Source organism: Lynx canadensis, chromosome D2, assembly GCF_007474595.2.
Source record: "Lynx canadensis isolate LIC74 chromosome D2, mLynCan4.pri.v2, whole genome shotgun sequence".
Classification (NCBI taxonomy): domain Eukaryota; kingdom Metazoa; phylum Chordata; class Mammalia; order Carnivora; family Felidae; genus Lynx; species Lynx canadensis.
In genome coordinates, this window is record NC_044313.2 from 17,062,059 (window position 1) to 17,088,516 (window position 26,458).

Consider the following 26,458-nt stretch of genomic DNA (forward strand, 5'->3'; position numbering starts at 1 on the left):
CGTGAGTTCGAGCCCCGCATCAGGCTCTGTGCTGACAGCTCAGAGCCTGGAGCCTGTTTCAGATTCTGTGTCTCCCTCTCTCTCTGCTCCTCCCCAGTTCATGCTCTGTCTCTCTCTGTCTCAAAAATAAATAAAAGTTAAAAAAAATAAATAAATAAATAAATAAATAAATAAATAAAAAATAAAAAAGACCACATCCTAGAGGCCAATCAATAGCTTGAGTTAAAAAAATTTATAGAATGCCTACGATGTGATAAGCCCTGAGCAAGGCACTATGGGAGAGACCAATGAACAAGAGTGGACCCTGCCCTCCAGGGCCTGACTTAGTGAATATCTCCATAGAATTCTGTCAGCTCCTATTATCATGATTCCAAACCTAGGAGGTAAGCGTGGTTATGGAGAAACTAAAACCCAGCTGTCCAAGTGACAAAGCCAAGAACCTAACACAAGTCTGTCTGATGCCAAACCCATCTTCTTTACGATCTATCCTCTTTCCAATCTGCCTAGGGAAGGAAGGAGAAAGATCTCCATGGATACAGTATCAATGCTTGATGGACGTCAAGGATCCCATCAGAAGCTAGCATTGATAAAAAGACTGATGAGATTTAACTAGAGCTTTAGTGATGAGGCAATCTCTTATTTTTGGTAATACTTTTTTTTTTTTTGGTAATACATTTTCAATGGAACATGATGTCAAGTTCAGAAGGGCAGTTGAGTTTGACCCTTGCTTCTCTGGTTGATGCAACTTACCTGAGTCTCAGGAGAATGCGTGGCCAGACTCACCTGTTTCTGTCACACCCCAGCCAGAGATGTGGCACTCAGTCCCAGAGGGGAAGGCACCATCGGGCAAACATACAGTCTTCACATATTTGGATTCCAGAGCACAGTGACCATCCACCGGCTTTAGCTTGAGCAAAGCTAGGTAAGGAGAAAAAGAGGAAATGAGCGATGGGGTCCTCTCTGCCAAAGGAGCACTAGCTTCAACTCGATCGGAAGGGAGACGTGGCAAAGCCCCACTCCCAATGCCCGAGAAACTAATGACTTCCTCCTCAGTCATTGAGTTCTTTTAACTTCCACCAGGGGAGGAGTAGGACTTCAGGATGAGAGTAATATCAAAAAATAACAGTTGAGTTTGAAATCATTTCTAATCCATGTTTTAAAAGAATAGGCTTCAAGAGGGGGAAAGAAAAAGATAGTGAGGAAGGAGAGAGAGTGTCAGGTCCCAGGAATGGAGAACGTACCCACTGAACAGCCAGTAGCTTAACATTATCGCCTCCACACCTGAGTACCTCCCAGGTGCCTGATGTACACGGGGACACATACACGTCATGTCATTTAACACATAGGAAGCTGAGCGTTGTACACAAGTGTACCCATTTTACAGAAGGGGAGCTGAGGCTTGGGGAGGTGAAGTCAGCTAGTAAATGAGAGAGTTGGGATTCAAGGCTGAGCTCTTTCCACAACACAGTGTTGCTAGTTTCTCTTCCCCTCATTTATCATAACACTAACACAGACCTTTGGGACTAAAAGGCTCTGGAATAAATTCCTTATGGAGTCTGTGAGGGACCAAAAAGATAAGAACATCTTCTAGAACCAAACTTCAGCTTTCCATCAGTAGTGAAATCCGCCCAGGACAAGACCCATGGGAGATCCACCACAGAAGACACTTGCCAATATCATTATGGGGAATCTCGTCTCTTTCATTATAGTGGCTGTACTTGAAAATCTTCTCCACCCCGAATCTCTGCTCATGGAATTCTGTCTTCTTCAGGTCCTGGTCCCCTAACACCACTTTCAGATGTTTGGTTTTTATGCTGCAAAGGAAGGTGAGATGGTAAGAGACTGAAGCCAAGACTCTGCTCCTAGTGAGCTGTGTGACCCTGGACGGATGGCCTGAACTTCTGCAGCCTTGGCATCATCTGTGACTGTCATCTTGCTCACGGAATTCTGCTGTGGGCCCAAATAAGAAAATGTGAGGAAGCTGCTTTATTAATGGACCGGTCTACAAATGTAAGCGGAAACATATATCTCATATTTCCTGGGAGACCTTCCATTGCCCCTAGGATTTGCTAAAGAGCAGCCAATTGACTTCTTGAACAACTATCCCTTGTACAGGCTAATGTTTGCATGTTTGAGGAACATCTCCTGGAATCCCAGAAGAAACTGTTTAATGCCAGGGTGGATTGGAAGACCTTCAAGGTCACCACCAAAACCTGGGCTATGTGGGACCAGGCCTGACCATGAACTTGGGGAACTCAGGGGAAGCGGTGATAATTCAGGCTCCTCAGTAGGTACTGGTTTCTCTAAGCCACCCAGGAGTCGTGGCTGAAGACACCAGGAGGTTCATGGGAATGGCATCAGATGGGAGCATGCTATATTTTTCTATTCAAGGCCAGGCTGGAAAGGTTAAGGAAACGGGTAAATCCGGGTTCATATCCCACTTACCTATTCACTTCCCACATGACTTCAGGCAAGGTGCCAAACTTTCCCAAGACCCAGGGTTTTGTTTATGAAATGGAATAATAATCAACTTTTTCACTGCACAGATATTTACTAAGCACTTGCTCTGTATGAAGACCTGTACTCGGCATTGGGTATACCACAATTAATCAGAGTAAAAACGCCTATCTTCCCTCAGTAGATAGTTTTGAGGATTAACTGTCATAACACGTGCAATGCCTGTGGTAGTTCTTTTCCATCCGGTTTTATGGAGCCACTCTTTTGCCCTTAGAGCTAGATTAGACTCTCTGATCCTGCCAGAGTCACCAAGATGCTGCTCAGGTGGGAAGAAGAGAACACCCCCAGAGATTCGAGTCACCCTGGCCTCTGCTTTCGGCAGGCACCTACTCAGTGCAGTGGGCAGCAGTAAGCACCCAGCAGGGGTGGATCAGTGAGCCCCCACAGAAGTGGCCCTGGGGCATGGAGGCAGTCAATGGCAATGAGGTCTGCAGGGATGCCTGCCATGGGTGCTTGCCCGCTGTGCTCTTGAAGCCTCCGTAGATCCTCTTGACCTTCCCCATCTCAGTCTTCCCGCATGAGTCAAACCCTGGGAGCTTGGTCAGAGGCTCTGTGGGGCTTCCCTCTGGGTCAGCAATGTCTGAAAGACAATGCAATGCAAGAAATACAAATCACGCTACTCCCTTTCTCTCCAAGGCCTCAGAAGGAACTTGTCAGAGGTATGACTCCAAGTCCAGCAGCTTAGCAAGTTCCAGAGCTAAAAGACCATTCTGACGCATACAAAGTGGGCACACAGTAGGCGCGCAATTAATATGTGTTGAATACATTGATGGATATAAAGCAAGTCGATAGAATTAACAACGAAGATGTTGCTTCTTATTTTGATATGGAGACAAAAACGTGTGTGTAAATATATAAATCCATCACTGGGTATGTACTTAGCTATTCATAATGTACGCATGTATTTTGGAGGCTTTCTTGATGTGTAAGGGGAGATATCCAGATGAAATAGAGTGAGGGACATAAGACAATTGCACAAATAACTGTCATACAAAGGAGAGTGCAGTAAGTGTTGTATGGGTGGTGCCCTTTCCATTCCATGGGGTTTGAGAGGAGGCAGAGATAACACTTCACTTGGTAGGGTCATGGAGGATTTCCCAGAGGCAGGGTTAGTTGAGTTGATTTCTAAAGAATGTTGGATATGGACAAGATCAGAGGGAGGATGGGGTATTCTAGACAGAGCTGACCATGAAAGAAAAGGCACAGAATTGAAACTATCCAGAGAGGTAATCCCATTGATCAGGGTGGGAGAGTGAAACATTCCAGATGTGTGTAGAGCGGTAGTCCAGAGAAGCCTGGCAGGAGGATTGTGAGGCTGGAAGTCTGTCCATGTTGCGTCCTGAACGGTTATTTATGGAGTCTCAGCCAATGTTTGCTCACCACTGTAAACTGAAGGCCTGACATAGTGCCTGACACATAGCAAGCGATCCACAAATTTGCTGAGTGCACTGACTGGGAGTTAGGACAGGAGTTTATGGTTGGATCACTGGTCTCAGTTTACAGAGGTATCTGGGCTTGCTAGGCATCCTGGAAGGGGAGCAAAGGATTGGGCATCCGGGTTTCCACTGGGATGGCAATGGGAAAAGCAGGTGTGGTGGAAGGATGGGGATGGAAGAGATGGGGTGCCAGGAAAATCCGTCTAGGGATCGGCAATCTCACCATGACTGGGGCTTCTGGACAGCCACGGTCTTACCTAGGGCTGAGCAAGCTGGGATGTCACAGTACTCCCATTTCACCTTTGCATTGTTTATTTTAATGAAACACCAGGGCTTTTCATCTCCATCTGGGTTTCTAAAATGAGAACAGAAAATAGCCCACCGTCAAGGCTTGGCAAACCCACTGACCCTCATTAAAAGTCCTTTGGGTAAGCCAGTACCAGGTTCCTTGCTCCCTCTGGGACCACATTTCATTCCATTCATCCAACAGGTTAACAGATGCTGGTATATAAGTGCTTTGGGGCAAAACCTTAACTTCCAGAGGAGAATCCCAATGACCAAGAAGTCGTTAACAAGCCCTGTGCCAGATCCATGGGACATATCAAATTGTTTGTACGAAAAGAAATGAGATCCCTGTTGAAGATTTTCCTTTGTCAGGAAAGTGAGAGAGCCACAGAAACATGGTGAGTGTAGGGCTCCACTGCCCAAACCTCCAAATTGCATATGTGGGAATTGTCTGAAGGCTGCCATGGACATCTGTCTGAAGATGCCTCCACGAGGGGAACAGCTCAAAGTGAGTGGTGGCGGGAGGTAACTTGTGTTTTGTTCAAGGGAAATCCTCTGGCTTAATGGAACCAATTTAAAGCCATACAAAAAAAAAATTCCTGCTCCTTATAGGCAGATTATATGTGTCCTTGGCCTTGGTTAGAGCAGTGGAGGAAGCCAACAGGGCAGTCTGGAGGCAGCAGAAGGGGAAGAAGGTAACCAATCATCACCAGGGATAGAAATGGCATTATCCTTACTTGGAAAAACCTGAATATCCTTGTGGCAGAGACTGTAATCCCCATCGGACATTCCCTTTTATTCTCTACATTTCCCCCATGAAGTTATGTAGGATTACGTGACTATTTCTGGCCAATGAATTGAGTGTTGCGGACATGATGTGTCACTTCTAGGTTGAAGTAGTAAAAACCTCATGCTCCATTTTTGAGCCTCTGCTTGCCTTTCCTAGACATCTGAGTAACTTTGTGGAGCTAATAATCTCACCCTTATTCCCCAGCCCACATGACAAAGGCAGCAGCAGTGAAGAATAAACTCTGAGGTATTCAAGCCACTGGGATTTGGGAGGTGTTTGTTACGACAGCACAACCTAGCCTATCCTGAGTTGGAAATCTTCCTAGAAGGAAACCTGATGAGTTTCAGTGTCCCATCCCCAAATTTCTAAGGGGAAAGGGACAAACAAACCATTATCCTGACGAGCGCCCAAGACTGACTGATCATGGGGAAGAAGGTGAATTTTACCGGCAGAAGTTGTGCTCCCCGATCCCATGGGTATCAGCATCTTCCATAAACATGTTGTAATTCTCGTGCAAGAGGAGGTGGGAGTTCCAGTAAAGGCAGGAGTGCTGGTTGACTGTCTTACTCACTTTCCCTCGGTAAGAGTAGCCGTCACCAACATAGCAGTCGTCAGGACCTTGGAGAGAGCAGGCAGGGGTATGAGAACGGACAGCAAAAGACATGGTGCTCCAGGACTTGGCAGGTGTATCAAGTGGGGAAAAGATTGGGCCCGAATACTGATCACCTTGAGAGTCCACCATGAATTCCAGAAAGAAAGTGGCTTGCATATTCCACATTCAGCCCAGCTTAAAACATGAAATATAGTGGTTGTGGGGAGTTGGAACGTAGTTCTCACACAAGTACTGGTGGCAACCTGTAGGTTGAGGCTCAAGGATGCCCACGTACGCTTAATTCACCTGCACTCTATCCCCGTTTATGACTTTAAAAGCCAGGCACACTCTATGCCCCGAGGTTGGAAGGCTGGGGCAGTAGTAGAGTTTGGACATCTTGACATGACTCCCATTCTGGAACAAAACCCAAATGGAAGAGAATTCCAGGGCCCTCACTGTGGCTCTGAGTTTCTGACGAAGTGGTGGTAGAGACCCATACCTATTTCACAGAATTTCCCCTTGAACTGTTCGGGGCAGGTACAGACGAACTTGGTTCTCCGCTTATGCCGGGAGCAGATGCCACCATTTTGGCAGGGATTCGGCCGGCACGCAGGAACCGCTGTGAAGACAGGAAGTGGGGCCAGGAAGGCTCTTCAGAAGGAGTTGCAGCTACATCTGAGATGACGAGGAGATACGGGTGGCACTCTTCTGGTGCCCATCCTTTCACAAAATATGGGTTACCAGAGGAGAAAGACAGACCCACTGACACTCTAGTAAAGGCAGACACGAACCTTAAGGACACAAAACAAACATGGATGAGGCAATACGATGGAGGCCATGCCAAAAAGAGTATGTAAGTAGACGGGTCACTCAGTTAGGAACAGGAGGCATGGACTGAGCAGGAATCTGGGCCCCGTCTGAGCTAGGTTGAAACTTGGCTCTGCCCTTAATAGCTGTGTGACTATGAGAGAGTTAGTTAACTTCTCTGGACTTCAGCCCCTTCATCTATAAAGCTCTGACTTGTGGTATTTTGGGAAGAATCTAAGAAAAAATGTAAATCTCTTGGGACAATGCCTGACTCATAGCAGTGACTAAATACAGATTTAATCCCTATGTGGCCCATTCCAGGAATAGACCACCTTCCTGGAGGAAGTGAGTTTCAAGATGATTCTTTTTGGATGGGTTAGTTAATTCCCACCAGACTCTTTAGGGAGGGTGCATTTTAAATGTCATTTTTCAATGCTTATTTATTTTAAGAGAGAGAGAGAGAGACAGAGCACGAGCAGGGCAGGGGCCGAGAGAGAGGAAGAGAGAGAATCCCAGGCAGGCTCCATTCCAGGCTCTGAGCTGTCAGCACGGAGCCCAACTCAGGGCTCAAACTCACAGCCCATGAGATCATGACCTGAGCCAAAGTTGGATGCTTAACCCACTGAGCCATGCAAGTGGTCCAGGGATGGTGCATTTTAAAGTTTGTTTGTTTGTTTGTTTAGAAGGGCAGCGCAGGGGAGGGGCAGAGGGAGAGGGAGAGAGAGAATCCCAAGCAGGCTCTGCACTGTCAGCACAGGAGCCCGATGCTGGGCTTGATCTCATGAACCGAACCGTGAGATCATGACCTGAGCCAAAATCCAGAGTCGGGTGCTTAACTGACTGAGCCACCCAGGTGTCCGGGGTGGTGCATTTTAAAAAATGTCCTAGTTAAAAGCATCATCTTGGATGCTACTGAAACATCCGAGGTATTGGGACTTCCATGCAATGGGTTGCAGACATCGCAGGCACAAGCCAGATAGAGAAAACCTCGCCTAGAAGGGGGCCTCCAGCACTTACCTGTAGAGCAGTCTGAGCCACTGTAAGGGTGTTTGCAGGCGCAGCGGTAGTAGGGAGGACTCTGGGTAATGAGACATTCGCCCCGGCCACACGGTTTGTTTTTGCACGTGTTTTGCACTGTAGGAGATCCATAGAGAAGCAGGGGACATGATTTGGGGGCACATCTTACTTACTGAGGTACCTGTACAGTACAACATTTGGGGGTGCTGGTGAGGGGTGACTGATAGCATGCCCTTGTCTGTGGTCCTGAAACATCCTGGACAAAACGTTTGTTTGTTTATAAATAAATCCTTAGATCATGGATGATTGCACCCCAGTTCCTTCCAAGGCTCATGTTCTTTATTATTCTATCTTTATTTAAAAAAAAACACCTTGATAATTTTTACACCTTCAACAAACAAATAGAGCTGCAATTTTAATGTCTCCACTCTCGAGTTGATTTTGTGTTCCATTTACAATTTTGTCATTCTTTTGGGCAGTTGAGGGACGAAGCCAGGTACTATGTTTATGCCTGATACCCCAACCATCCTGAAACATTTATCAAAAAACCTGTAGTATTGAAAACGGAAGGAAGGAATGAAGAGGGCACAGAGGAAAGAGGACAACCATGTCTCTAGATAAAGATCCTCACGGCCCCCCTCAGGGTTATGGTTAGATGGTTGCCAGATGGAACAGAATTCAGGTTCTCTCTAGGGGTGCAGTTAGCCCTTAAGAGTTCTATTCTCAATATCTTACCACATAGCTTCAGGCTACGCCCATAAGAGGTCACTAAAGGCAGAAAGAGTTTTCACCAGAGTCTCCGTAAGTGAGGATGGTAGGAAGAAAGAACATGGGGATGGGAGCCAGGCACCAGGGCTCCGATTTCTTCTTTTCTCCTAACTAGCTGTGTGACCATGAGCAAATCCCTTGTATCTCTGGGCTCCCTTCCTCTAGATGGGTTGAGCCTTCCATGCCTTCAGATTCTTCCTGCTGTCTCATTTGAGAGCAGAATTGCTCTGTTGTAGTTAATACAAACAGTCTAAGCAACAACGAGTCCTGAGTTTAGAATACATCTCAGTCAGGGTCCAGCTCTTATCTCCTCTTAGCCTCAGTGTTCCCATCTGTACGGTGGTTACCCTAGTCCTAGCCAATATGCACGGGTGAGGATTCAGTGCGATGCTGCTTATTACCATGCTGAGGAGTCCACTATGGATGATCCGATATGTACAGCTATGATCCTTTCCATGAAATCATTCAGCCCTTCTCTACCCCCTAGACGTGGAGGAGGAGCAGCCTCTTGTTCAACTCAGAAGGAAGAGTGAATCCAGTAAACCTGCACTTACCATTCTGACACCTGTGTCCAGAGAAAGGGGCTGGACAGCTGCACGTGAAGGTGTCCCCACTGACAAGGCAGTCCCCATTGCGTTTGCAGGGGTTGTCCAGGCACGGATCTAGGATACGTGAGCAGAAGTCAACGTGCAGCGAACGGCAGGTGAGAAGCCCCCGACTTTCTCATCAGATTGCAGCCTCCTGCCCCGCCTGAGAGAGCACATTCACAGCCAGGGACCGGGGACAGGGGGAAACATGGGCTGCCCTTAAAGAGCAAGGAAGACTGCAGTCACACGACCAGAGAGAGGGATTCGGGTTAGTAAGAGGACCGGCGAGAAGGAATCTCATTGAGTTTCTCATTGAGAAACTCCCCTTTTCCACCATCAGTGTTTTTCTCCTCCCAGTCTCGCTGGGAGTGCCACGGGGTCTGCCTCTGATGCTGAAGGCATTTCACAAGCCTGAAGACCTCCCCTACTCCCAGTGCCCAGGGGTGGAGGTCAGGAGTGGGGAAAGAAAACCCACCCCTAATGAAACACAAGCTTTCTGAACATCAGGAAAGAAGACCAAAGGCAAGAGGGTGACAGAAGAATTGGCGGCGAGGAGGAAATGACCCAGTGGCCTTCATCTTTCTTCAACTACTTGTTCAGTTAGATTTTGTCATATTTCATCTGTGCCTTTGGCTTTTCATGGTTGTCTGAATGGATCTTCCCTTGGGGAATTCTTTATCCTTCTGTTCACACACATTGTTCTTTGGTTCAGGAACTAGGATCCCTGGGCCCAGCTCTTGTTTTGATGGTCCCTTCTGATGTTCCCCTGATGCCCTGTATCTTGGCCCTGCCTTCCAGGCCACTTCGCACAGTTACACAGTTTTTATTCCAGCGGCTGAGTGCTTTCCATTTCTTCTCCTGGCTTAGTCACATGGTTTTTTCTTGGGCCCCGCTTCTCGTTTTCCCTTCTGTCCCATTGCTTGGGTTAAGAAGCCATAAACACAAAAACAAACGTAGAGGCACGTGTGTGAGTCCACACACACACAGGCACGCACACACCAACAACCATACAAAGCTTCTGAAGGGTATAAAGAGAGAGAAAAACACGGCACAAGTGGAACAGAAATCTCAACGTTAAATCTGTGAATGCTGCAATCTGGTGCCTAATGCTGATGCCGGCCTCTACGGCATAATTAGGACCTACCTGTAATCAAAGCCGGGAAGCGATTTTGAGCATGACTTTGACTCACAGTCTTGGGAGACCTGGTGAAGGTGAGCTAACTCGCTGTATGACCTTGGCTAAGGTAACTCCACTCCTGGCCTCGCTTGCTTCATCTGTCATTTGAGAGTGGGACAGATAGTCTCTAGGAACCTCCCCAGTCCTCCTAGTGCATGACTCTAGCTGGAAAAAAACGCCAGCCTGAGTCATTTATCTGGTACCCATTTTATGATGCCGGTCGGAGAGGAGGAGAGAGATGCTTGCATATACAGTCACACACAGACCCTCTTTTAAGTGCGCTGCCCTTCTCCCAGGAGGGTCCCCCGAACAGCTTTGGCACCTACCTTCCTCCGTGTAGTACCAGTCGGGATTCTCCTGGTAGGCAAGAGTATCGCTGCTGTTCTCTTCATGGTTGTAATACTCGTAGCTACTCTCATAGTAGTCAGGGGTCCAGTCTACAGAAGTGGGAAGAGGACAGAAGAAAAAACCAAAAACCCTAATCATTAGACCTACAGATTTCTGAGTCCTGAAGGAGGATTCATGGGCCTTTCCAGCTCCTCTACTGATGGGGTGGACAGAGGGATTAGACATTGTGAGTTTTCATCTGGGGTGTGTTAGGACCCCGCAAGGCAGTGTTGGCATCTGGCAGGGTCCAGAGGCCCTGATTGGAAATGGGGAGAAGTCAAGTTCTTGCTTTCCACTGTGACCTGGGACAAGCTACTTATATTCTTGGTGCCTCCGTTTGCTTATCTGTAAACAGCAGGAAGATGGTTAGGATCCTGAAGGTCTCCAAGGTCCTGTAAAGGACATGCCCAGGGTCAGAGCCAGTGGCCCCTGAGTGCCTTGCTGTGCACTTCTGTGAATAAGCTTTCTTCTTGGGCCTTTATTACTCGGTCACCTTCGCCTATGAAGTCAAAGAAACTCGTCACTTTGCTCTCGGTCACGGCATCAAACTACTCCCAACTTGTACCTATAGAATCATCCTAACAGCTAGTATTTGTTGAGCCTCTACTAGGATTAGGCCCTGTAATAAGCATTTTATGTGAACCATTTCACTTCATCCTCATAATAACCTGGGAGGCATATTACTATCCCTCTACTTTCAGTTGAGAAACCTGAGGCTGGAAGAGGTGGTTACTGGCCCCGAGTCACATAGTTAGATAAATGGCAGGATGTGAAACAAGGCGGTTTATCCCCATAGAACCTCTAAACTGCACTGGCTTAGCTGCTTCAATTGACCTCTTACACGGCCTCAGCTAATCCCCCTTTCCCCTTGGGAAAGGGATCCAACCATCCCCATCGCATACCCAGCCTGCTAATTAGGATTCGCCCAAGGACAACCTTGAGAAGATTCATGGATTTTGCCCAGTGAAAGACAGGGTTGTATATGACATTGTCCATGGGTGTAAACCTCACACCGGGCCAGTCCGTCGGGAAGAGCAAGTGTGTATAAGGCTGGACTCAGGCTCCTTGCTGTCTGGGGCCTTGGAAGATACTGGTAGCTCCTGTGGCTCGTGGAGAGAAGCTTGGGATTTGAAGAAAGTTGGGTTGACTCTGCTCTCTCCAGCTGGCAGGAATATGGCAAGGCGGCAGGTTGAAGCTCTAAGGAAGCTGTCCAGAGATGCGTATGATAATGAGGCGGGAGCAAATGCAGATGGGCGACTTGAAAAGGCACTCCCGCAGAGCCAGCTGATGGCTGGAGCATGGCACTTTACCTAAGGCTGATTATCAACCACATTATCTCAGTCTCTCTCCGTCGTTCCCTTATAGTCTTTATCTCTTTGGCTTTTGAAAAATCGACTTTCGCACAATGGCTGTTTTATATTTCCCATTAAAATGGAACTATCTTTTTATTTCCTTTTTGAATACGCCAACTCTGGTTCCTTGCCAAAGTTTCACCTCATTTATCACAGTGTCAAGTCAAGCCTCCCCTTGCTTGCTCATTATTTCTCCCGAGCTGCTTTTCCCCGCTCTGAAAATGCTCCCAGAGGAGGCCACCTTTCCAGGGATGAGGATCTAGGTTGAAGATAAGGCCATTGTCTTCCCAGAGCAAATAAAGTTTCTTTCCATCTAGCATGATAAAGCAGAGAAAGAGAGTGAGAAAGTGAGGGGGAGAAAACCGTTTTTCTGGGTTTGACATGAAAGATTTCAAACTGACATTTGGGAGAGACAATGGGTGGGTAATGAGATGATTACATCATTTATTTATTTCTTTTTTCCTTAGAGAATTTGTTTTTGTTTTTCCAAACAGGCGTTTATAGATAAGCACCTTCGGAGCGCTTCTGTGATTTCTCCCAGCCCTCCGACAGGTTGAAGGTCGGACGGGCTAATCTCAGCTACGCCATTAAGAGTCATTCCCTTTGCAGATATTTGGAAAGGGGGAAGCTTTTTACGTAAATGGAACCGTGTGACTCTTCTAGGTGGTGGGGGATGGCTGTAATGTCTGCTCGAGAATTTCTACTGGAATCTGGCTTTGTTATCAAGCTGTGCTCATCCCTCGGTGAAGTTAAAGAGGGGATAAAACACGTAGGCTTGGAGTCATACTTCTGCTAAATGAGGCAAAAAGTCCCTGCTACTCCCCAGGGCCTGGGGCCCTTGGTTGAGGTGGATAGAAGCAGTAGAGGTCCAGTGGTTCCAGGTCACCAGAAGCCATCCAATAGAAGTACTGTGCAAGGAAAGGCACCGAGATCCTTTACATTTGGGGCGGCTGCAACACGCTTTCAAGAATGCGTTATAGAAGCATCACCCGGCAGGGTTTCTCCACCTCCAAACTTAAAGTTGACATTGTCTTTTCTATTCTGTTGGCACTTAATCCCACTGTCTACATAAGAAAAGTGTGTTGGGGCGCCTGGGTGGCTCAGTCAGTTGGGCGTCTGACTTCGGCTCAGGTCACGATCTCACAGTTCTTGGGTTCGAGCCCCGCGTCGAGCTCTGTGCTGACAGCTCAGAGTCTGGAGCCTGCTTCCGATTCTGTGTATCCCTCTCTCTCTGCCCCTCCCCAACTAGCGCTCTGTCTCTGTCTCTCAGAAAAAAACAAAACAAAACCAAAAAAACGTTAAAGAAAAGTGTGTTGTGCCCCTACGATGGGCCTACTATTATGCCGGGTTCGAGGAGGCTTTGGGAATAATGAAGAGTGGCCTCCACTCACAGGAACTTCCAGAATAGGGTGGGTGGGGGAAGAAATCCAGCCAAGAAAGGAAATGAAAGGGTAGTGGAAAGTCAGGGGAGCTGGATGTGGCCAGGCCTAGGTCAAGTCTTCAAGGTCCACATTGGCCTTTCAGCATTGTATGAGCCAATTGGATGGGGAAAAATGGCCCCAAGTCTCCACCCTTCCCGGTAGCCACATCTTTTGCAGTGTGACTTTGCAGCTCCTCCTACCAAAAGATGGACTGATTTCCCTGCCCCTTGGGTCTGGACTGGCCTTGGGACTTGCTTTGACCAATAGCATGTGGTAGAAGGACAGCGTGCTAGCTCCAAGCTGGGTCTCAAGAAGTCTTTTGCACTTCCTCTCCCTCTCTCTCTCTCTCTCTCTGTCTCTCACACCCTTGTGACTGCCATGTGAACGGGTAGGGCCTATTCTATGGAGGATAAGAGAACCTGTGGGGCAACAGGAGGCCCAGCAGTTCCGGTCAAGGCCTCAAAGGCCTCAGACATATGAGAGCCCAGCCAATCTACCAGCCGACTGCAGACAGGTAAGGAGGCCCAGCCAACATCAGCTGAGCCTGGTCCAGACCGGAAGAACAGTCCAGCTGAACCCAGTCTAAATTGCCAACCCAAAGAATTAAGACATTATTCTATTAAGAATAAGAATTAATACGTGATTAATGGTTGAAGCCACTCAGTTTAGGATAGCATAGTATGCAGTAATAACAAATAAATACATGGGCCTTGATTGATAAACTGGGTTGCTAGTGGGATAAGAAATTTAGGTACTACTTTAGCATTCCCCAGTGGCCTAGAAGGCTGTAGGGTCTTAGGTTTCCTGGCTGTATCTCAGATGGCACGTCTCTCTTATGGTCCTTATTTGTCTATCTGATTGTGTCTCCTAACTAGAGTGTAGGTGTCTTAAAAGCAAGGACCGTGTCTGTTCCTCTTTCTACCCCTCAGTGCCCAGCACAGAGCCCTCTATGCAGTTAATGTATGTATTTGACAAGTGAGTTCTTCCCTCTGTGTTTGGGCCTCCCTTCATTCTGACTGGCCTGCACACGGCAGGCACACAGCTCGGCTAGCAGAGTTGGTATCTGTGTGGAACCGAGTAAACGGGAAGCGTGGGAGAGAAACTACGTGAGATTTGGGTCCGACGTATTTGGTGAAGAAAATGCCTGATGAGCTCTGTAGGAGTCTAGAAACTTGTCCAAGTGCTTTCCTGCATACAGAGGGATTACAGCCTGACATGAAATTGGGTTCCATTGCTGGATTATTGGAAAACACTCCAGGTTCAGATACAGATTATTGGAGGCTTTCTCTAGGCTGTAGAAAAGGAGAAGGCTTTGGACGAAGGTGGGAGCAGCTGTGAGAAGCATTTTGTATTAGGTGTAAAAAGAAATCCTCGTGCATTTCTCTATTTATCAGAGTCTGCTTCTAGAATTTATCAGGAAGGATGATGAAAGTATCCTGAGCTGACTCAAATCATCCCAGTGATTGGTTACTGCCTATTTTCTATGTTCTGGACACTCTACTAAATAAGTGTGGTTGCACATAATCTTATTTAAACCGAGAGAAACCCCATGGCATACTTATTACTATTCCTATGACACAGAAGAGGAAAAAAAGAAAGGAAGTGGTATTATCAGGGCCCAGGTCAACCCAACTCCAAGTCTGGTTTGCTTTTCCACCTGCCCAGGGGCCCCTTGTGGGTTTGCGTTTCGTGAAACTCCACGGGTTTTCGCTTCCAGGAAGTAACACACATTGAGAAATCTCTTTTAGCCCATGCTCCAAGTCCCCGGTCCGGGATTACTGTGGTCTGTAGCCGGGGTCTCTCGGAAAGAGCTCCGAGTTTGTGAGATGGGCTCTGCAGCTGCTCTAGTTAAGGAGCTTGCCAGATGTGCGGAACGGAATAAAAATCTCTGGAATGCCGTCCCTGTTGGCGTCATCCATCACTGTGGCACAGACAGCTCCTCCGAGGGCCTCCCCCCAAACCCCAGCCCTGTTGGCCTGCATTCGGCGCTTCCAATCCAGCTGACAGGGCAAGCCCAGCAGAGACCCTCCCTGGCAGGCGGCGGGACAGCTGATGGATGGGCTCAGCTCGTGTTGCTGGGCAGAAACAAGCCAGCTTTGAAGAGGCATTTCCGCAGGCCCGCTGGCTGTCACGGCACCTGCTTTGGGGAGATGAGCGGAGTCTGTGCTGTTTGATGACCACCTCCTCGGCCACCCATTGGGGACTGTGGCCTGGGCACCTTCTGCTCCAGCAAAACCCTCACCGCGCACCGTCTCCAGCAAAACCAACTACAGAAGCGGCTTGCCCTGTGGACGTGCGCGTGGTGTTTCCTTGGCCACGCTGCTTTCCAAAGCCAGCTGGGAGCTGACAAGTTCCATCAAAGCACAACCCCCATGTGAAATTAAATCAGATGCTAACAGGGGCTTGCTTAAAACCTAACCTGCTCTTTGCAGAAAGGCCCAGCTACTGCGTCTCACCCAGCTGCACGGCCAGAGGTTGACCCGACACCTCGAGACGGACTTAGGAGCCCAGGGATGGCAGGCTCCGGGGTCCTGTCATCGGCTCACCAGACTGGCAGAAGCTACTGGCACAGTTCTTATAGGGCCAGGAATTTCAGAAGGTTAAATCCAACACTCTCCACTCGCTACTAAAGTGGCTTTTCAGCTCGTGTTGAAATGCCACCAGTGATGGAGAACTGGCCACCTCCCAAGAGCCCAACAGCACATGCAGGTTTTTGGGCAACTCGGATGGACAGGAAGTTCTTCCTGTTTGCAGACCAAATCTGATCCTCCAGCTTCTGATCTATCTCCTGAAAGCTAGAAGCCTTAAGAACACAGAGCACGGACCTCTTCCCTTTTCGGTCATCTGTGTTTAGCGCGGCCACTGGCTACAGCTGTTCAGGTTGTTCATGGCGCCACAAACTCATGGTGATTGTAGGTGTCGTTTTGCAGTTTTCTGGAAGATGGCAGCCCAGCGTCTTGAGGTAAACACGTCTCAATTCTCAGAAAGTTGACCTCACGGACTAGCGGGGGGTCTGCTTTTCATTTACTTGAAGAGAGCGAGGTCTCTTGCGTTTTCCAAGCTCTTCGTCCACTGCGTGACCCCACCGTTCTGGAGCTCCAACATCTAGACCAAAGGAGCCCTCCAATGGGGCCTGAGAGTTGTGTGCTGAAGGCCGGGGGAGGGAACAGCTCTTCCCACCTCTTAGCTTTGGACCGCCCCCCCTTGGACTCCACATGCAGATACTGGTGTGGCCAGCTGGGGGAGCCCTCTGAAGCATGATTCCTCCAAGGAACGGAATTCTACACTGTTGAATAGAACACTCTCCTTTGCTTTGAGGAAAGACACGGACCCTCTCAAAACCCACACACCGTGCTCAATTTCGCAAACCTCCCTGAGCATGTGGGGTAGACAAAGGTCAGACATCCCTTGCCCTGAGCCAGCACAAGTCTGTCTGCCCACCCAGTGCTTTGCCGCTGGAGAGTATTGACCATCATGCGGAATTTGCCCCAGTTGTCTCCATCTTGCCTCCAAATACGGCCCTGACCCAAAGTTTAGATGTGACTGAACTTTGCCATCTCCACGTGCTGTCTGCCTGGCTCTCGTTCCCCTGTGGGTGACCAACACAAGCCACTGCCAGTGCCGGCCTCTGCCCTGATGGAGTTGTGCCTTGGTTCTTGGAAGGGAGACTTGGGCCCAGAGTCAAGAGACCGAGGTTGGATGATGGCAGGAAAGAACAGCTCTGCTCAGCTGGGGCACAGCTGAGGGTACCAGGCAGAGGGGACAGGACAGAGACAAGGTGACAGAGAGAGTCTGTGAGAGACAGGGCCGTCGTGAAAGGGTCTGGGGAAACAAACCAGGCAGAGGGGCAGTGGGGGGGGGGGTGCTCGTGGGAGGCTGCCACAGGGGCGGCTCAGCCTGAGGGGTGACTGCATGGCCCAGTACAGGGGGCCTGGCTCCCCACCCACGGGGTGAAGTGAGTGAGGGTCCAGGTTGGCCTGCCTGGAGCCAGTAATTGCCCCATGCCACCCTCACTTTGCGTTGGCCTTTTCATCTCATCTCAGCCACTAATGGGCTGTGTAACCTCTGGCGTCCCTCCCTGCGCCTCAGTTTCCTCTTCTGTAAAATGAAGGGACTTAACTGTATCAGTTTTTCCCTTGGGGTCCTGAGACAGGGCATCGGGGGCATCCGCGGGCAGCTCGAAATTTAGCAAAGCGTTGTGCGTGTACGTGGAGGGACAAACACCCAAGAGAGCATCTTTCCGGGAAGATTCTTGAAGGGGTCCGTGGCACTTCGGAACCCTTTGAACGCCGAGGTTGTGCCAACACTTGCACGCGTGGGTCCCCTCTCCTCCATCCCAGAGCAGCCTGTAGCTTGTGGGGAGCCCCTGGACGATCCACACACTCACCTGGGTCCGGGTCTGCGAGTAAAGACATCAAGGAGAACTGCAAAAAAGCAAAAACGAAAACAGAAAACCAACACAGGGCTGAGCAAGGTTGAGTCTGCTGGCTGGCTGGGTGCCTCCCCGAGCTCCCGCCAGCTGAGAGGAGCTTCTCCCAGGGTCACATATCAGGATCAGGAGCACTGGGTGCTTTCGGATGGCTGTAGCTGGGACAGGTTAGAGGGAGGGGGCGGGGCCTCTTTGAAGACGCCCCCTCCTCCCCTTCTTCCCGAGCCCGTTGAGGATTCTCCTTGGTAGGGACTCGGTGCTTGTGCCTACCCGGGCTCAGGCTGTGGCATGGCTGCCCAGGTATGGACAACCATGTCCCTGACCGTGATGAACACGTACGGAGCCTCTCCTCTCCGCCTGATCGTGCGTTGCTGCATTTCGTTCCTAGAACGGCCCTATGAGGAGGCCTCTATTAGCCCATGTACAGACGAGAATATTGAGGCTTACAGGTCACACAGCTGTGATCAGATTCGGATTCGCACTCCAGTCTGGGGGAGCCTTGGGTGACAGCTCCTTGGGCGGGGGAATGGACAGATGCCTAAAACTCTTCAGTGCCTTCTCATAGTTCTTGGAAGAAAACACAAGCACCTGCCACAACCTATAATCCTCCGGCCATACCCTTCCCGTCCACCGCCCAGTACTAATCCCCAGCCACACCCGGGTTCAAACTGGCGCTGGCCAAGGTCCTCCCACCTCAGGGCCTTTGCACCTGCTCTTACTTCTATGTGGAAGGCTCTCTCCCGTGACCATTGCCAGGTCTTAGCTTAAATGTCATTTTCTCCAGGAGGCCTTCCCCAGCTCGCCGTGGGTGTGACACGTCCCAACACACTGTTTTGTCATTACACCCATTCATTTCCTCCATAGTTCTTGTGCCATGCCGCTCTTGTCTATTTGCATGTTATCTATTTCTTACATTGACTCTGCCCTCCAGAAAGGCAAAGATCTCGTCTGTTTCATCACTGATGTATTACCCCATACTGAGAGTAGGTACATGACAGCCCCGAAAAAGTTTTTGTTGAATAAATAAACAGTCTTATGAACAATTCCTTTTAGAGCACAGTACTTGTCGGAAGAAGAAAGTTTTATTCATTTAAGAGCTGGAAATATATTCTTTTACTTAAGTCGAGGGTAAGCAAACTAAGGCCCTTGGGGCCAAACCCAGAGGTGTCTTTTTATAAATACAATTTTTTTTTAAGTTTGTTTGTTTGAGAGAAATGGAGACAGTGTGAGTGGGGGAGGGGCAGAGAGAAAGGGAGAGAGAGAGCATCCCAAGCAGGCTCCGGGCACCGGGCTCGGTCTCATGAAACCGAGAGATAATGACCTGAGCCGAAACCAAGAGTGGGACTCTCAAAGGCAAATAGAGTCTCGTTGGAACACGGCCATGCCTGTTTTTAAGTGTTGTCTTCTACTGCTTTTGTGCCACAACGGCAAAGTCGTCATGATAGAGACCATACAGCTCCAGATATTTCCTATCTGGCCCTTTCCAGGCGAAGCTTGCCGACCTCTGATTTAGAAAAGGAGGGCTCTGTCACCCGCACAGTTCTCCCTTTTGGGTCTTGGCCACCAGAAGGCACTGGTCAATGCGATCATTTTCCCGGCACTCGCATCAACCTGGGGAGTGTGGTATATTTTCCTCCTCTCCCCTCAGCAGAGGTTTTAATTTTCTGTTTGACTGTAGGCCTCCTTAACCGTTTTGGGAACTAGGCAGATGATACATTGGAAAGGACAGGTAAGGCACACCTGGGTGGCTCAGCCGGTGAAGCGTCCGACTCTTGATTTTGGCTGAGATCACGGTCTCACGGTTTGTGAGATAGAGCCCCACATCGGGCCTTGCGCTGAGCGTGGAGCCTGATGAAGATTCTCTCTCTCTCTCTCTCTCTCTCTCTCTCTCTCTGCCCCTCCCCACTCACGCACGTGTGCGCGTGCGCTCTCTCTCAAAATAAATAAAGAAACTTTAAAAAAAAAAAAGAAGAGGCAGGTTAAAAAAAAGAATGCATCCTGACTTGAGGTACCGAGGCCGCAGTATCCACAGTGGAATTCTTGACAAAAATGCTTCTCCCGAGTCTACTCACGAGAAGCACGACAGACGCAGGTTGTGGCCGTTCAACGAAACAACTAGCCGAGGCCCTGCAAAAATGGCAGTGCCGTGAAAGACAAAGAAGGTGGGAAGGCTGTTCTTTACTAAGCGAGAGTAAAGAGACGTGACAACCCAAGGCCATGAGAGGTCCTGGATTTAAAAAAAGAAAAAAGAAGCCGTAAAGGACATTGTTGGGGCAATCGGGAAACTGGAGTGTAGACTGATGTTAGAGAATCTTATTGTGCGCCTTATTCTTCCCACTCTTCTGTAGGTTTGGCAAATTGTGACATACACCGCTGGGGAGGGGAAGGCATGCAGAGAGGAAGAGTGGCCATTTGCTGTCTGGACGGGGCCCACGCCTGCTTAATTGCCTCAGGGTCATCCGGCCTGGTTTCTGCAAAGAATGACATGGGGGGGGGGGGCGGGGTATCTTGTTTGGGAAGGGGGTTGATAGTGGGGAGCCTGACGGAGAAAGGGCGGGTTCAGGTCTTAAGGGTGTTCCTGGGCCTCGGGACTTGAACGGGGTAGAATCCGAAGGTGACTCCTCCAGGCTTGAGCACCAGGGCAGTAACCAAGGGAGGGCCGTGAGACGGCCCGAGTGCAAATGTGACCCCTCCTGCCAACTCTGCGTCGATCCGGTCCTTCGCCCTGCATCACCTTCCCTCCACGGAGCTTGTCCGGAGGGCAGGGCCTGCCCCTCTCCCCATGCTCCCCAGCCCAGAGGAGATAGCCCCCCGAATTCTCCCATTTGCACTGAACAGTGTGGACCGTGCCTGGCCACGCTCAGCCTTCGAGAAGTGGGCAGGACAGGAGAGAGGACTTCAAGGAACATGGTTCCTCAGGGCCCAGCGTGGGCAAGGCCCTCTGACGCCCGGACCTGGGCCAGAACCCCAAATCTGAGCTCTGAGCCGGAGCGGGAGGGCCAGCCAAGTGCTGCGCTGCCCACAGCCAGCAGGTGGCAGACGTGCCCTTCCCAGGAGCTGAGCCCTCGCTCTCGGGAGAAACCAAACAAAAACAACGCTGGACCTTTCTGGGGCCTGGGGGCCCTGCAGATCCCGCTGGCTCTCGGCGAATCTGAAGCAGCTGCCGCCCAGCGATGCAGCCTGGGCTCGTTTTGTGAGCCACTGGGTCCGCCTGCAGAGATAGGCTGCAGCGACATGTGGAGACCCACAGCTCAAACACAGGCTGGGTAGCTGGGGGACCATATGGGAGAGGCCAGGCCAGTAGCCAGTTATTTATGCCATAGGCCTGGATCCTGAAACTAACCTGGGTGATGGGGGTGGGGGAATGGGGAGGCACAATGTTTCATCCCATTCTGGCGTTCAGTCTTTCCACCGTGACACTTAAAACGATACAACTCCTACTCCTGGGACTTGCAAACGCAAGGAGGAAGACCACGAAAGCAAAAGAATAAGAAGGGGGCGGGGGAGGAGGAGACAACCGTGATCTCAGTTGGCATACATCAAGAGCTGACAGTGTGCCAAGGACTGTGCTCGATATTTTACATGCATTCCGTCTCGTTTGCGGCGCACGATGCTTGATCATGGAGGTACTGTAACTGTGTCTATTTCAGAGGTGAGCAAACCGGTTCCCAGAGGTGAAGTTGCCCACAGTAACTCAGCTAGTAAATTGCTGGAGCCAGGATAGAATGGAGCCAGTCTTCCACCAGAGCCCTTGCCCTTAACCTCCGTCGCTATGAGGGCTGAGGAGAGCGTGGCAATCATACGCTTTAACGGAAGAATGGAGGAGAAAGAAACAGCGCTACCGAATTCTACAAGAGGTAGGTTGTGAAATCAGACCTCTGTCCTTGGAAAGCTTTATGGAAGGCCTGTCCGGGCTGGCCCAGGCCTGGTAGGACAGAGGGAGGACTGCTGGGCACCAGCGACAGCTGTGGAAGGTACAAAAGTCAGCTCGAGCCTCGGCCAGGCCACGGTGGCCAACGCATCTCAACAAACATCTCCACTCAGATCAGGGGGGTGTGCAAGCCGCTGCCTGCTTCTTTTACCGCTTCTGTTCCTTGTCTCAACAGGGATAAAATAGCAGCTTCTAGTATCTTCTAGTGTCTTCTAGGCTAAGGTTTGTTAGGGGGAAAGACAGGGAGGGCAGAGAGAAGGATATTGTCTCTGAGTCTTACTGATTTACAGCGTAATCTCCCCGGGGGTGAAGAGCATGGGAGTCTAATCCATTTTGTCCTCTCTTTAATCGAGTTTAAGCTTTTTCGAGATTTCATCTTTAATCTAGATTATTGCAGCTCAGGTTCTTCCTCTGCCTTTCAGAATTCTAAATCTTCTGGAAAACAAGAAGGCAGAGGCTAACAGTCTGAGTTGGCGAATCCCAGGAATTAGCTGGTGGAAAATGTTCTCAGAGGATTGGGACGCAGAAGAGGGGAGATGTGGTGCAAGACCTGTCCTCTGGGGCCAGAAGCTTGGCTTAGCATGAACCAACCAACAATAGAAAATTGGGACTCTAGGGCCACCTGGGTGGCTCAGCCGGTGAAGTGTCCAACTCTTGATGTCGGCTCAGGTCATGATCTCAAGATTTGTGGGATGGAGCCCCACCCTGTGTTGAGCTCTGCGCTGATAATGTAGAGGCTGCTGCAGATTTTCTCTCTCTCTCTCCCTCTTTCTCTGCCCCCCCCCACTCACATGTGCACTCCGTCTCTCTCAAAATAAATAAGCTTAAAGAAAGAATGGGACTCTAATCCCTCCATCCCTTCCTCCTTGGATGTTCTACCATGAGCTGGTTGTGGATCAACACGGAGAAGCCGCGTTATTCCCAAGGGCAGTTGGGTGGGAGATAACTCTGCCCCGTGACCAAGTGAAGCTGAAGTCACCGGCCTAAAAGGGTGGACCAAAGACAAGACTGCAGCGTTCAGCAGGCCAGTCCTCACTGTTGGACAAAGAGCTCAAGGTCAGGGTGAGATGTGGTGGCGACAGAGGACAGAGGTTGTCCGTGTTCCCGTCACCAACCCAAGTATTGCCCCATACCATCCCCCCACTGCGGCTCTGGCTGCAAACTATGATGAAATTCACAGTTGTGCAAAGCCACGTAGTCCTTTCCCCCCCAAAACTGTGATAAAATCCACGCAACACAATATTTTTAATTTTAACCATTTGCAAGTGTACCATTCACTGGCATTAGTTACACTAACATTGTTGTGTAACCATCCCACACTATCTTTACCCGAAACGTTTTCATCATCCCCAACAGAAAGTGTGTAGCCATTAGATAATAACTTTCTCCTCACTCCCCGCCCTCCCCTGATCAGTACCCGAGTAACCTGTATTCTATTTTCTGGCTCTGAATTTGCCTATTCTAGGTACTTCATATGTGTGGAATCACAATATTTATCCTTCTGTGACTGGATTTATTTCACTAGGCATAACGTTCTCAAGGTTCATCCATGTTGTAGCATATACCAAACTTTCATTCCTTTTCAGTCTGAGTAGATTTGCATCGTCTATCCATTTTGTTTATCCATTCATCTGTTGAGGGACGCTTGGGTTGTTTACATCTTTTGGCTATCGCGAATAAGTTGCCACGCACATGGCAACATGTATAAATATCTGTTCCAGTCCCTGCTTTCCATTTTTCTGGGTTATACCTAGGAGTGGAATTTTCTGGGTCTTAGGGTAGTTCTATGTTTAACTTTCTGAGGAAGCACCATCCTGTGCTCCGTAGTGGCCGCACCATTTTATATTCCCACCGACAGTGCATGAGCGTTCCAATTCCTTCACGTCCTCACCAACACTGGTTACTTTCCATTTAAGAAAATTCTGGCCATCCTGATAGGTATAGAGTGGTGCCATCCAGTCCTTTTCTAGTCGCAAGGAATCTTGCCTTTCTTGCTTTTGCACATACACCACACAGGGCTGTCTCAGGATGGGCAGGGTTCACTGTGGCTTTGCTTTAATCTGAACCTCAGGGCAAGGAGGGAAGGCTTTAGCGGGGGAAATATGGCAGCCAAAGAAGAAAGCATTGGCCCGCGGTCTGTGTGGGTGGCTTCCTTCTCGGGAGCGTGGGTGAAGCAGGACCATGGTGACGAGCAAGCGTGCATTGTGGAGAGGAGTGGGTCCGGACTCTTCATGTACAGAGGGGTGAGGCCCAGGGGGATGGAGTGTTCCTGTAAGGACATGAACTGACTGGGGCAGGGGAGGGACTCGAGGCCAGATCTCCTTGCTCTGTCAATCACCTGCGTAGCCTTTCTACTTGAACGCTCAGAGCTTTAGAGCCCATTCAGGCCTCTGCCCGGGTGACTGAGGGCTGGAATGTAGCTTCACGTGACAAGCAGAGATGGGATGGGGCAGAGTAGGAGGCTTCCATGGCATTTGCCATTCATTTCTGGAGAACGTGGTACAAATTCAGTTTCCTGAGGCGCCTGGGTGGCTCAGTTAAGTGTCCGAGTCTTGGTCACTTGCTCAGGTCACAATCTCATGGTTCATGGATTGAGCCCCACGTAGGGCTCTATGCTGGCAGTGCGGAACCTGCTTGGAATTGCTGTCTCCCTCTCTCTCCGACCCTCCCTGGAACGCTCTCTCTCTAATAATAAATAAATAAATAAATAAATAAATAAATAAATAATAAATTAAAAAATTCAGGTTCCTGGGCCCTATACACAGATATCGTGCGTCCATGGGCCTGGAGTGGGCCCAGAACATGAATTTTGAACCAGTACCCAGGTGACTTTGCCCTCAGGCTCGCTTTGATTATACCTGCCTTAGGCATGAAGCTCCTGGCCAAGGGAGACTGTGGGCTGATCTCTCCTCTTTGCACAAGTTGTTGAGTCGCTCTGTGCCTCAGCTTCCCCGATTGTAAAAGTAAAAATGTCCTTACCCTCATGTTTTATTCCAGGGCATATGGCTGCTCGTGGGGAGTGCAGCTTTTACAAAGAATTGGGGAGGACTGAGGACGAGGGATAAACACACGTCTTTCTGGGTGTGATAGTGCAGGTGGAAGGCCTTTGGAAAGGCAAATGAACAAACAAGACGAAAGAGCGAGATGGGTCTGAGGCCTCTGCCACGTGGGCATGATCCCGAAGCTGCCTTCACTTCCGTGCTTCCTTTGGTGCGGAACTGGTGGTCCCCAAGCTGATTCAGCTGGTGCTCCCCAGGGCATGACCTGACATCAGGCACAGCGTAAGACGGTCACTCCTTTCCCAATTTCACCATAAACCCTTCCAAACCCATCACAAAGGAGAACTGGGTGCTGCTGGTAAGTCTGTATCCTCTCTACCTCTTGCTAGCCTTCCCTTCCAACAAGGAGAAAGCAGGCTTCAGGCTCTGAGCATTTGGGTGGCAAGTGTAGCCAGTTAGAATTCAGTGACGTCATTTTCTTTGTTTTTTTTTTTTCCATTATAGTAGTGACAATTTCCTTTAAAAACAAATCTGTTGAGCTAGAGAAAAGGTAACTCTGTTTAACAAACACATTAAGAAACCGGTTTGGGCTTTAGGGCAGACCTGGGTTTGAATCCCCATTCTGTAGCCTCCGGGGGTGGCCATCTTGGACAGATTCCTTAGCTTTTCTGTAGCTTAGTTTCTTATCTGTCAAATAAGAATGACATGGGTGCCCAAGCCATTGGGCACTTGGGAATGAAGTAATAAACATTAGGCACACAGTATCTGATATATGATAGAGACTTAATAAATGGTTGTGCTATGATTATGATTATTAGCTACTTTGTCAGAGAGTTTGAGTTTTTCTTTTCTTTTCTTTTCTTTTCTTTTCTTTCCTTTTCTTTTCTTTTCTTTTTTTTTCCCCCTTGCAAATCATGGGCACGAGTAAGGAGAGCTCGCTAAGCATAAACTCTTCATGGAACTTGTTTGTCGGGTCACAGGCACGTCACACCAGTCCACCCCCTTATTTTTCCTGGGATCTTTGCCAAGTCCTAAGCCAGAAAACCTTGTTATATTAATTATGAAGAAAAAGCATGTTTTATTTAAAATCCCGGCTGCCGAATATTCTGTCATGCTGTTTCTCTGTGACAGCAGAATTCCTTTTGCATTTAGGGAACCTTAATGAATTTAAAATATAAATATATCTGTGCCTATGTACACATACGATTTCCCGCGGCCTGATTTCCCTAAATACCAGCATATACCGCCAAAGCTAATGAGTTGGAATTGTGCTTTGGATCAGTTTTGTATAAAAAAAATCTGTAAGAAGTCACAGTGAACTTCAGTCCCTCTCTTTTCCTTAAGACTCTGTGGTGCCAGCAAGAGGGAGTGACGTCCTTCCTGGGCCTGAAGGAGACTTGGATATTCTGGAACCTTGAGGCTTAGAAAGGGGTGGCTCTTACTTTCCCATCAAAGGCCTAGTTCGGTCCTGGGGGCTGTGCAGATGTGAACGCTGAAATTAATCAGATGCTGAACCCAGTTACTTGACCATCCAAAACAGGCTCCAATCCTTCAACATCCATAGTGTTTCTGCATAATAACAGACAAGCTGGGCTGTCTCTGTCTCTCTCTCCAACTTAGAACCTGGCTGATAATGTAAATCCATCCAGCAAAAGAGTATCAATGGTAGAGAGTGGTAGGGCCTATGGACTCGGTGGGGGGCGGGGGGGGGGCGCTCAAGTTTCTTCTGAAACTGGGAATGGTAGCCCCTCATCTGCTTGGTGCCAAGCAGGTACGTGAGCCCCATGTTACTAAGATGTCTGGTTTGGGAGTGCCTGGGTGGCTCAGTTGGTTGAGCATCTGACTTCGGCTCAGGTCATGATCTCACAGTTTGTGGGTCCGAGGCCCACGTCGGGCTCTGTGCTGACAGCTCGGAGCCTGAAGCCTGCTTCTGATTCTGTGTCTCCCTCTCTCTCTGCCCCTC

At 49.2% G+C, this 26,458-nt stretch overlaps 1 protein-coding gene across 2 annotated transcripts in view; it reads right to left on the reverse strand.

Moving 5' to 3' along the window:
* The window catches only part of HABP2 (hyaluronan binding protein 2), a 33,158-nt gene that overhangs the window by 3,120 nt on the left and 3,580 nt on the right, over positions 1-26,458 (reverse strand). The window contains exons 2-11 of one of the 2 annotated variants that reach the window (XM_030334548.1): positions 17,524-17,560; positions 10,303-10,413; positions 8,767-8,874; positions 7,445-7,561; positions 6,120-6,239; positions 5,475-5,646; positions 4,211-4,308; positions 2,848-3,097; positions 1,672-1,814; positions 784-918 (exon numbers count right to left, since the gene is read on the reverse strand). In XM_030334548.1, the coding sequence (XP_030190408.1) occupies positions 784-918; positions 1,672-1,814; positions 2,848-3,097; positions 4,211-4,308; positions 5,475-5,646; positions 6,120-6,239; positions 7,445-7,561; positions 8,767-8,874; positions 10,303-10,413; positions 17,524-17,560 (1,291 nt within the window). The remainder of the gene's footprint in view (positions 1-783; positions 919-1,671; positions 1,815-2,847; positions 3,098-4,210; positions 4,309-5,474; positions 5,647-6,119; positions 6,240-7,444; positions 7,562-8,766; positions 8,875-10,302; positions 10,414-17,523; positions 17,561-26,458) is intronic. The other variant, XM_030334549.1, reaches the window with a different exon arrangement.